A 12,262-nucleotide genomic window follows, 5' to 3' on the forward strand; every position below is an offset into this window, starting at 1 on the left:
GATAAATGAACAACTGGAGGGGAAAAAAAAAAAGAAAGAAAGGAGTTCTCTGGCGCCATAAACGTCATGAAAATAAAACCATCATTATGGTATATACGCACGAGGTTGATGCACGAGTCGACCAATTATTCAGCGACAAACAGCAGGTACACGGCTGAAAGAGGGGCCTCGAAAGACGTGCGTGCAAGGGTACGTACAATTTAAACTGTTTGAATATGCTTACGACCTCGGGAAGTATACACACATGACTCTGTTACACGCACAACAGGTATGGGTATACACGAGGCATTAAGTGGTTGCATACGCTATATTATGTGCGTCGCGTTGAAAAGGGAAGGGTCGAGCGAGCGAGGGGCACCTGCGAGCGCGCGCCCCATGCAAATACCTCGACTACCGGTGAATGTTTAAAAAAAAAAGGGGGGGAACGGAAGGGTTCGAGGATCCTTGGAGTTTCATTGCCACGAAGGGGTTGTATTCAGATTAGAGTTCCGTGGGACACGCGCGCGTGCTTTGATCAATTGGGGACTATACTCGTGTGAGTGTGTGCGCGCGTGGCTCTCTCGGTTTGTCGAGAGTAACATTAGTGGCGCCTGTTTTTGTGCCCTCGCACGAGCCACTTGATCTCTTCTGGTTTGTCGCGACAAGTGTAATTGAAGGAGTGATTGATTGTTAAATTTTCCAAGTGCCCTGCTCTGTTGGACCATGATGTTTTAAGTGCTGGGGCTGCTTGTGGTCGTTGTATTATCATTGCGATATCCAACATTATGTACCACGTGATTTTTTTTTTTTTTTTTTTTTTAAATAACCATGGAAACCAACTTACCCAAATCACGATGCAAACGTCCTGTAAACTACTTTCACGATAGCTGGCCTCTGTGTTGCAAAGTTAGCTTGGAATACCCATCAGCAGCTTTTCTGAAACATGAAAAAAAAAAAATGTTTCCGATGGAGCATGTGGAAACAAACTTAATCGTGCATCAATTCCTCCGAAGCCTGAGGAAAAACTTTATCCTAGAGGACGGAAATGGAAAAAGGACGAATAAAAATTAATCCCCCAGTGCGGCCAGACGGCATTAATGGCTCTCCATGCGTCAAAGCAATATTTCGCGAGCCCACAGCCGTACAGCAACGATCTCGTATTTAGATAGTCCGGAACCCCGAGCGGGCATAGATATTGTTCGCGCCTTCCTCCTCTCCTTTGCTCGTAAAGCACATCGCATAAATACACACACCTTTTACCCATGTATACACTTACGAGAAGAAAAGCGCTGCCGGGAGAAGAGAAACGCAGGCTGTCGTTGGCAAAAGGGAGGGAGGGAGGGAGGACGGTGGCGGGGGCGTCATTAAAATCAATACGCGGCGCGTTTTACCGCCTCCCCTACCTCCTTTCGCGGTGTTTCCCCGTCGGTGTCTGGCTGCTCGGCGGGAGGGAAACGAGGGGAGAGCAGCGTCTTGTGTATACCCCACTGGTGGTATTTTTGCCCCCCATGAACGAGCTTGGGTATATACACGCGTACAGCTCGGAAAAATCGCAGAGGGGAAGAGCTGCCTTCGAGGGGACGAAGAACTCGGCTGCCGAGGGTGGGGACGACGAGGGAAGGAAAAGAGGAGGCGAAGAGGTGACAGGGACAAAGCGAGGGGGAGTCCTCTCCGACGTCGTCCTCTCTGCCGGGCTGCATGGGCAAGAAAGACTGTCGTTGGGTCGCGAAAATCGCTCTCCTCCGAAACTTTGCAAATTACATATTTGTATGCAAATTTTTTTTTTTTTTTTTTCCTTTCACCCCATTCCACAGAACAATCTTTGGTGGCTATTTGATTGCTTGTTTATATATAAAAAAAGGGGCACGGATCAACGTAAAAAAAAGTCAAGAAAACTCGCTTGATACACCACATCTTGGTAACTATGGTAATTAAACATCGTAATCAAATGCTAAAAGTTGGATACAAAAAAAAATTCCCGTAAGCGCCAACCATCACAAAATAAGGTGCAGGGTATGTGCCGTAAAAAGGTCTCGGCCATTATCGCCATCACTTTTTCAGGCTTAGCAACATAAAAACGTGAAAGATGAAGAAAAAAGGAGGGAGGGGGGTGGAAAGCGTCGCTGAAGTGGGGGAGGAAATCGCGTCTGTATATATATTCAAGATTTCTCGCGCAGACGGGAGGAAAAATGGGAGCATGGAAACGAAGCTCAAGGGGTGGGATGGCACGGTGGCGAGGTGTAGGAGAGAAGCGGGAGAACGAAGGGGTGGCCTGGGGTGGCCAATAAGAGGCACTTTAAAACACCTTTTCCAACGAGTCGACCCCCTCGGGATAGAGGACCACATGTATATACCGTTGCAGGAGCAGCATGAGCGCGCGCATACGAACTTTTTTTTTCCATCGCACCTTCCCCTCTTCCTCAGCTCCTGGATTTACATGTTGGACGTAACCAGCAAGGCCAAGGGGAAGAAGGGAAAAAAACGCCGAGCCACAACCCCTCCGTCACTCTCGGCATGTAGGAAAAATCTACGACGTATCGTCGCAAGGGCGATAAAGAGACTCGTGGACGAGTATTTGTGCGAGAGGGAGGAGACTATGGGCGCATACATATATATCTGTACAGCTATTATACGCGAGGGCACGAAGGTGAGGGTTGCGTTTGCCATGTACGTACAAATGCAGGGTGCGACGTGGCACAGGGTGGGGAGAGCAGCCGAGTCGCGACCAATGCCTAACTCTCGCGCGAGCAGCTTTAAAGCCCCCCGTGAGTTTATGCGAGGGCGGGTGTTGCGCGCGCGTATACCTTACGCGTGTATGCGCCGAATTGAAATGCCGGGACTGGAAAATCCAGGGGGGGCGTATGCTAATGACGAGCGAACGGGAGGCCACGAATCTCAGACAACGGGTCGCCCCTCGATCGGTGGGTGGAGATAACCGCGTTTCGTCGAGCTATGTTGTACATTATTTTTCTCAACAAGCGCAGCATATAATTATAACACGCGTATGCATGGGAATACACAAGTGGAAGAACATGGTTTTTTTTTTTTTTTTTTTTTTTTTTTTTTTTTTTTTTCTATCGAAAGAAGTAAATTATCGCGATGGAAAGTACGGGACAGAAATCTGCATCCTTTGTTTTCGTACTGTACACGCACGTTCATGACAAAGAAAAATCATCCCCCCGCGGCAGACAATGAGAAAACAAGAATTCGTGCGCACGCGGGCAAACACACACGCACGCACCTGCCACGATGAGATTAGGGAAAAGAAAGGAAGGAAAGTGAGAGAGAGAGAGAGAGAAAGGGAGGAAAAGGTTGTTCGCCCGTATATACCAGACACACGGCGGGACGAGGGGTAGTAGCAGTGTAGTGGCCAGTCTCGAGAATGGATATTGCATACTCGGAGGGCTATCGAATGGCCAATTTCATCCCCTACTCTTTTCCCAGAGACGTAGATGCTGGACACATACAGACACACGTATATACTCGCACTAGCACTCGTGTATATACTCTCCCTACGAGAGGAGGTACGAGGATAAGGAGAAAGAGAGAAAAACCCTAAGAAAACGTGGGCATTTCGGTAAAAGGGCGACCCCCGTCCACCCCGACTAATTCTCCCCTTCTTTCTCTAGTTGTATCGCGTACACTCATTTTGCGTACGTATACATATTCATGCATGGAAATTCACGTATCGTCTAAACAGAACAGTCGTTTGGACACAATGTGTCAGCAGATGCTCATCTTCGGTGTATACAATATTTACACGTACGTGTATAATGTTGGTAAAGGGTTGTAGTACCCCAAACGTGGACCCCCCTCTCACTCTATTTCTCTTGGATTATTCCGGTTACTCGATCACGCTCTCTGCTTTTGCTTTTTCATCCCTCTGGGATAGGGGGTGGGGGTGGGTATACAATCGAAAGGAAGCATTTAACCCTTTTGTCTGCTCGTGCATGGACAAAGTCATTGATCACGCTACTGATGCGAGAAAACGTGATCAGAAAGGGAAAAACCTTCGTCACCGTCACCACGGAACACAAGAGAAAATACTGCACGAGGTTGAAGGTAAAAGCTCGTGTGCAGGGAAACCCGAGAATGCTCAATGTTATTTTGAAAATAATCATTATTAGCCCTATGTGTTGTGTGATGATCGGTTGAGAAATTTATCGTGGAGTAACCGATCGATCGATAACTGTTGAATGGAGCGACCGATAACGCGTTACACATTCTCATTATTGACGAGTTAGATGATGCGTAAATAAGGAAAAACACATTTTCATGACTGTATGTAAAATTGGATTTTCGCCAATAAGGGTGTTTTTTTTTGCAGAAAAAAAATAAAGGAAAAAAAAAAAATTGAACAGATACGTTTTGACGAAAAACCATCAGGATTAGAGTGATGGAATAATCGATTCCTCTCACACGTACACCTGACTGTACTGTTATGAAAAATCGACAATCGATTGTTCATCCGAAACTCCGTGCCCTTATCAGCCCTTCGGTGCATTCAAATGTAGGGGTATGGTCCCCTACAAAAACACACACATCTTCTCATAATTCCTTTGCGAATAATCCCCGAGTCTATGCAGTAACGGCGAGAAGAAGAAGAAGAAGAAGACGAAGAAAGAGGAGAAGAAGAGGCGCGAGAAACAGCCAGCAGCTGTGGCGGGAGTGCGGATTCGCGAGCCCGTCTGCGAGGTGGGCGTGACCAGCTCCGACTCGCGATCCCCGGCCATTGGCGCTCGACTTCCCCACCGACGCACAAGTGTAAGAGAGCGAGACGGGGAGCCAACGTCGGGCTCTCCACTCCCCTCCTGGTGTACGTATATATACGTGCCGTGATAACAACGGGGCGAAGGAGCGACAGAGAAGGAAAGAAAAGAGAGGCCGCGCGGAGCCGGTGCGGGTGCTGCCAGAGCTCCACTACCACTGTCGATGCTGGCTGTTGCTTTTTTGCCGTCCAGCTCGCTCGCTCCCGTCGCGTGCGCCGCGGCCCGACTCCCTCGCCGGCGACCCGTCCCCCCCCCCCACTGGTTGTACTCAAGAACGAAAGAGAGAGAGAGAGAACAGAAGGAACGTCCGTGTGGTGGCTCGGCCGGCTTAGAGCCTCTAGTGTAGCTGCACACATGCACGCGACAGCACCTACGGGCCGCTGCTGTTGCTGCCCGCACAGCCGCACGTCGTACTATTATCGTCGCCGTGGCCGTAGGCCCTGCTCGTCTTCTTCTTGTCGTTGTAATATTCGCGCTCGCCACCCTTACCGATCCGATCTCGCGGCGGTACCGATCAATCAACCCTTACCGATCTTCTTCGCGCCACGAAGCTTCGGATGACTGTCCTGCGGATATTGTTATTGTGGTTGTTGATCGTTTCACGTTGTCTTTTTACCCACGATCGGTGATCGGTATGTGACGGCTTACTTGTTCCGTGTCCATACTCGAGACGCACGATTACAATTAGGTGATATTTCGGCCGGGAACGGAAAGTGCATTCTAAGACATAAACATATACAAGTACCTGTGTAAAAAAAAAAGGAAAATAAAGAAAGGAAGGAAGGGTCCTGCGATACAGGACACCTAGACGACACGCGGCAGACATGTGAGCAAAATCACACCGCCAGTAAAAACGAGTGGATGACAGGTGCGCGCGCGGTATATCGTACGGGGGCAAAAGAAGCTCCGATCCTACTTGTGAAGGTATCTAAAAGTGCGTGGCAAGGTTGTGTGTAAAACTACCACGACGACCCTCGTAAGTACTTGTGTACGGTGTGCGTGTCGCAGCATCCAAGCTGCAACGATCTGTATTGTAGAGAACACGTGTGAGTGCGCGAGTGTGCAGCAATGCCGAGCTCATACGACAGATCTACGATCGTGAGGTGACACCATCACCACCACTACCACTGACTGACCCTCGCTCCGTACAGTGCAGTAGATCTGTTGATGCAGTGTGTCCTTCGTCTTTGACGGTGCTCCGTACACCTGCCCTTGCGCTTCAGCGCCCGATGACACCTCACCCCGTGCGAATGACTTAATTGCTCCTTTAGAGCACGAGTGACTCCAATTTTTTTTTTCTTTTTCTTTCTTTTTTTCTTTTCTCAAAGAGAGGAAAAAAGTATAAGGTAAAATAGTGTCGTTGCAAGTGGAGAGTGTGTGCAAAAAGGGGACCAAAGAGCCGCAACCACGTTGGATCTCGCGGCTTTGAGCGGCTACGGGGCTGGAGGCGGCGCCACTGGTACCAGCACCAGCAACAACAACAACAATAACAACACCAGGGGCGGGGGTGGCAGGATCTACGGTCCGGCAGGCCTAGCCAAAGTCGCCGCGGTGGCGGGCACCGGGGTATTGGCGCTGCCCGGCTCGCTCAACGACAAGGGCCTGGCGCTCCTCGGCCAACACCACCACCACCACCTCCTCCACCACCGACACCACCACCATCAAAACCTCATTCTGCAGCAACAGCAACAACAGCAGCATTACCTTCTCGGTGGTAGTGGTAACAGCCACCACCAGTACCACCATCACCAACTGAACAACAATAACAACCAGCAGCAGTTATCGGGGTTGGGTCCGCAGGCTGCGGCTGCCAACAAGACGAAGAGCGCCGCCACCGCTGCAGCAGCAGCAGCCGCTGGCTTGGCGGGCCTCGACAGCGAGGCACTGCGCCGTTGGGTGGCCGAGGCCGCTCGCACCGTACGCCAACAACAGCCTCCACCGGCCCTCGTCGCACCCCCGTCGAGCTCGCAGAGCCACCAGGTAACCTCGACCACCCCCCAATTTGGTCCCAGCCACAACAACAACCACCACCACCACGGGGGTAGATCGGCGGTGCAGAACAGCAACTCGGCGAGCCAACAGCAGCAGTCGCGCCACCACCATCCCAACAACCGTAGAGTGTCTCTGGGCTCGAGTCCCAGTACGCCCCCGGCGCAGCCGTTCGCACTGGCCGCCGCCGCGTCGATGACGCAAACCCCGAGCATGCATCTCCTTGAGAGCAGCGGCGGCAACAATCTCGCGGAGGCTATGGCCGCTCAGCAACAACAACACCACCACCACCACCATCACCAGCAGCAGCATCAACAACACCAGCATCACAACAACAGCTCGAGCCAGAAGCAAAAGCACAACGCGAGCCCGACAAACAACAACACGATAGAGGTGTGGAGGTCGATGCAGGGGGGAGCCGGGCACCAGTGGTGGACCCCGGCAGCCCTGGGCCACCAGCCCGAGCAGGCCCAGCAGATCGTGTTGTCGAGCGTTGCGGGTCAGACGACCGCCCAGACTCTCTGCCAGCAGAAACAACAACAACAACAACAACAGAGCTCGAGCGTCCAGCAGCAGCAGTCGGAGGTGATAGACCAGCCTCTCGACTTCTCCGTCGGCTCGCTTCATCAGCAAGTGCCGAAGATCCAGCAGCCGAGGCCGAAAACCGTGCAGGACAAGCTGCAGGCCAGGAGACGGCACGACAATAACAACGGCACCGACGCCCTGCCCAAGATGGCCAAGGTGCCCCGCAGGAGCTACAGCCCCAGCGAGGGTAGCGACAGCGCCAGCGAGGACGAGGGCGTCTCCACTGGGGGCAGTCCCAGCGCTACCCTCCGCGCACTCGAGAACGGTCAGTCAGATTTTTTTTTTCATAATTTTTTTACCCCATACCGGTACAGGAGTGGCATGTATCCCCAAATTGTCGAACTTTGCGGTGCAATAACGAGCGAAGGGGATCCATTTATCCGCGATCCGCTTGACCCCGCTGCCAGATCTTTGGATAAGCAATTGTTTTTATCTGGTTCGTACAAATTGGCGGGGAAAAGAAAAATTTCGAAAAATACATCTTTGGATCCGGTGGGAGATCGATCGTTATTGCACATCAACGAGGGTCAAAGTAGCAATATATATATATACGATCCTGCAATAATTAGACAAATAAGTACTGTGTCGGGTCAGGAGGGATCGGGAAACGAGTGACAATAACGAGGTGATTTTCGGTGTTTTAGCACGTGCCTGTTATGTGAAATACATGTAGGTAGTACGTTACGATATACACAGTCACCGGCCCAGCTGTCAACTATTACAACGCGACCTTTTAAAAAGCCGGCGTGTATCCCGAGAACGTGTCATTTCACGCACACGCGCACCATGTGTGACCCGAGATTCCGTTGACAGGGGCCGATCCTTCGACTACTTTCAACAACTTGACTCCACACCTTTCTTTTTTTTCTTTTTTTTTTTTTTTTTTTTTTTTTTTCTTATTTTTTAAAGCCTCGTAGTCAGACACCTCGGATCTCTCGTATCGAAGGTTTTCGCGATAAAAACACGTGCTTTACATCTGGCGTACGAAAAAAAAAAAAAAAAAAAAAAAAAAAAATAGACCCATCCGTGCGGTATAATCTCGTTGCCTGTATTGATTGGAGCGACACGCGCTCGGTGTATTTGACTTATTTATCTCGCGTCCACTACGAGCTCGATAACGCACTTGTGTACCTTTGATATTGTCGAGCGATACGCGTGTATATATCCGCGGCGTGTGATATTCAATCAGAAGTGCGACTGCATTAGCATATAATTACACAGACGCGCACATGGCAAATCGATGATATCGGCAGGAGAGAGAGAGAGAGAGAGAATTGATTGATCGTGTGCCGTGCCCCGTTATTTGTTGCGATTAGAGCAATTGACGTGTGGTTGCGTTGTTAATTATACACCGCTCGAGACTACATAATAATTACTGTCCTTTTTTTCGCATCATTTGCAAGAGGGAACCCATGAAAATTGCGTTTTCTAAATTCATTAACGAGATCGGGATTGATCGGTTTATTGAAATAAGGCGCAATAGCGTAATCGGTAAACTATACAAGTGTACCAATACGATGCGAGTACATAGGTATATCGATTTTATCGCTCCTAACACTGACGCTTATCTTTCATCTCTTTTTTTTCCAAACTCTGTCGTTTTTCACGTAATTACCTACATCGGATTAATAGTAAAATAACAATGATAAAAGTTCGCTCCGATGATTTTATACAGATAGGGGTAATCGACGAAGAGGAAACTTCGGGAAATGCTTTTTGAGTAATCATTTTGTTTCAAGGGTACATTATATCGTGCGACTATTCCATTTGTCGTCGAGCGTTGCGTACTATTTTTTCACGTCAATTTTTATTATACAGGCCTTATCGTATTGTTTACGCAATGGAGTACAGATAGTCGGCGAAGGCTCCAATAATTTACAACATCCATGCATGTCCGAGAATAATCAACAACATCGGGTATAGGTACGAACGGTTGGGTTCCATTACTTACCAAAAAAGCGTGTAGCTCTGGCGCAATCGTCGCCACACTCCCACAGCCAGGAAATTACTCAATCGATCCGAAAGTTAAAACCTTATCGGCCCGAATTTTCCTCCGAGTCTCGTGTCTGTGAATCTCGGTCGTTTACAGCCCACCGGCGTAGGAAAACCTGGAAAATTCCAAAAATTTTATCTCGGTGAGTAACGTTTTATTAAACATATGAATAAGAAAAACAAAAAAAATTTATTTAATGTAAACAATAGTTGGTAATCATTAACAAAAGGCTATTTCGCAACTCGATGCAAACGCTCAATTGTTGCTCGTGCATTTAAATGATTCATCGAGGGAATAAACTGATACGAGCATTGTACATACTCTTTGACACTAGATTATATTTTTTTTTTTTAAATTACATTAAAAATAATATCCTAACCATCGAAGAATGCGTGTTATGGTCGTAAAAATTTTAAACTCACCCCCACCACCCTAAAGTAGAGGTTATTATTATTCAAAGGGGAACACTATTGATCGGGGATGAAAAAAGAAAAAAATCAATCGAGCCAAGAGCAGATTATCGCTGCGACAACAATCGTCACCGGGACACTAATACCAACAAGAGGGCACCACCGGGTGATGGCTGGAGGGGGGGAGGGGGGAAGAGCACAGGTGTAATCTTTGATTCGTGCCGCGGCACGACTGATGTCTGCCTGATGGCTTTGGCTCAGTCGAAATCCACTCCCTACCCTTTTCTTCTTCTTCTTCTTATTCTTCTTTTCACAGACAAAGTGCTGTGTATATACCCTTTCCAGTTGTCTCTGCCTTTCTTTGCAGGCGGTATAGGTATACAATACCCTTTGGGAGTTGCGTCGCCCATCTTCGGCCCGCTCTGTTATTAGCACGATTACGCCCAGGCAAATTGTTACGGCGCCTACTCTCATCGCTGGAGAATCGTGAATACATTATTTCCGCGGCGCCAGTGACAGCAGCGGGAGAAGCCCTGCACGGCTCGTGCAGTCTTTTCGGGTACAAGAGAGTGCGAGAGGGAGAGAGATTTATGCGTTTCTCGCGAAGGGATTTCATTGTTTTTCGCGGTAGTTGCGTATAAGTATTATACTGCGCGGCTCGCTCGCGATATATTTTGCAGGAAGTGGATTTCATGCAAAAGTTGCCTCTGCACTGGGGTATTCTGTGATTTTTCTCTTTTACGGATGTCGAGATTTTTTTTTTTCACGATTGCGTGTATATGTATGTACGTGTACACGGTGTTGTTATTTTTCACTTGGACTGCGCAATAAATGTAAAAGTATGCATGAATAAAGATTATTTACTATTCTTGAAGGAGCAAAAAAAAGTATCATTCCTCTTGAGCGCGTAGCTTTGTTATTGTTCAGGGAATCGGTGCAGATGTAAATACATACGCTACGCGAGTCATAAAACTCAATATTAACTAGTCTCCGAGGAGTCGATTGTAAAATTATTCTTTCTTTTTTCAATAAAGATCGTGTTTTGATACAACTACGAGAAAACAATTGTTATTTTAATTTTTTGTATTAAAAAATAAACACATCTGTACCAAGAAACATCTGATTTTACAAAAAAGACGCGACTAAAATATGTCAAATTCCAGAGAAACAAAATTATATTGCACAGTGCATCCAAAGCTGTTTAATTTATGCCACTTTTAATAATATTCTATTCAAGTATCAGGAGATACGGTATCATTAATAGGTTAACATGAGAATATAAATACCAAAAAGAAAGTTAAAAAATTCTACAATTGAGTACTATTTTTTGTCGTGAACAAGCGTTTATACTAAATATTATATTTTAAAACGTAAGATTAAAAAATTTAGGTATCGGAAAATCACTTTTTTTCTATTTCAGGTTAAGCTTCAACTTTTAAAGCACTAAGGTTGCTTTAAAAAATAAGTATGTTGTGCAATGTATACATTTAAAGTCATTGTTAACTTAGGTACTCAAAATGTACTCATGATTTCTTTTTGTTGGAGAGAAAAATATCTTCTTAATATTTTCGTACGTTTTTGCGTTATAGAACACATGCATCATATTTTAGAAAAAAGTAACCTATATACAAATAATTTTTGTAAATGTATTGTATGAAAACTGCTATAATTTGATTACATATTCATCTACATTCATACATACTTCATTCATACATACTTTGGCCTTGCTAGTTGTTCGTTTAAAATTATTTTTACACCGAAATAGTATTTTCGTATGATACTACACTTTTTGTTTCATTAAAAAAAAAAAAAATATAAGGCAAAACAATTTATTAAAGAGTTTGATCTAATAACTTAGAATTCCAGAAATATTTGAATTAGTGCAAAAAAAATAGTTTTTGATAACAGACCAAAATAAGCATTTTTAGATAAAAATTCAATATTCGGAGATAAAAACAATTACGAAGCGATTGAAACGTAGTCGAAACAATGTAGTCATTAACTGATAGCGGCATATCAAATGGTCCTCGAAAATTCATTAATAAACCTGACTTTATGTTCTTTTTCTTTTATTTTATCATTTTGTTCTTGCGCATAAATTACAGTAATCTACGTAAATGTTTTTATAATTAAAGTATGAAAAATTAACTCTTTGAGTTTAATGAAAGTTGTGGTTGATAAAGAAAAAAAAAAAAAAAAAAAAAAAAAAAGTACACCACAACTTAGTAATAAAAAGTGTTAGTCGCAACAAAGCAAAAGAAAATTACTGAAAATTAATCACAATCAATCCTTCGAGCTGAGCCTCGCCAAGGCACACTTTTACTTTAGCTCCTGCAGCCGCCATCGCGTCGCCGGCGTGATTTTTCTCCTGCTTTTTCTTTAATTTCACTCGAGAGCGAGTTAAAAAAAAAAAAAGGTAGCCGATGTTTCGCAGCCATTCGCCTATCAGCCGCGACAACAAAGCTGTCTTCTGTATACCTATACTGTCTCTTGCGTGCGGGAAATTAAACGCCGTCTCCTCTCTCGATTCGTGAAAG

At 46.2% G+C, this 12,262-nt stretch overlaps 1 protein-coding gene and 1 long non-coding RNA gene across 4 annotated transcripts in view; one reads left to right on the forward strand and one right to left on the reverse strand.

The window, feature by feature from the left end:
- Window positions 1-870: 870 nt before the first annotated feature.
- The window catches only part of LOC149374969 (uncharacterized), an 86,082-nt gene continuing 74,690 nt past the window's right edge, over window positions 871-12,262 (reverse strand). Inside the window, exons 2-3 of the long non-coding RNA XR_016292956.1 lie at window positions 9,274-9,430; window positions 871-915 (exon numbers count right to left, since the gene is read on the reverse strand). This is a non-coding gene — a long non-coding RNA (uncharacterized LOC149374969). The remainder of the gene's footprint in view (window positions 916-9,273; window positions 9,431-12,262) is intronic.
- LOC106647322 (uncharacterized) overlaps window positions 6,854-12,262 on the forward strand; it is a 131,943-nt gene continuing 126,534 nt past the window's right edge. For 2 of the 3 annotated variants that reach the window (XM_089591379.1, XM_089591380.1), the window contains exon 1: window positions 6,854-7,587. In XM_089591379.1, the coding sequence (XP_089447505.1) occupies window positions 6,933-7,587 (655 nt within the window). In that variant the 5' untranslated portion in view covers window positions 6,854-6,932. The remainder of the gene's footprint in view (window positions 7,588-12,262) is intronic. The other variant, XM_089591381.1, reaches the window with a different exon arrangement.

The sequence above is a fragment of the Copidosoma floridanum genome, unplaced genomic scaffold (assembly GCF_036245765.1).
Source record: "Copidosoma floridanum isolate Cflo_tuat_1 unplaced genomic scaffold, Cflo_Japanese_pri ptg000013l, whole genome shotgun sequence".
NCBI classification, from domain to species: Eukaryota; Metazoa; Arthropoda; class Insecta; order Hymenoptera; family Encyrtidae; genus Copidosoma; species Copidosoma floridanum.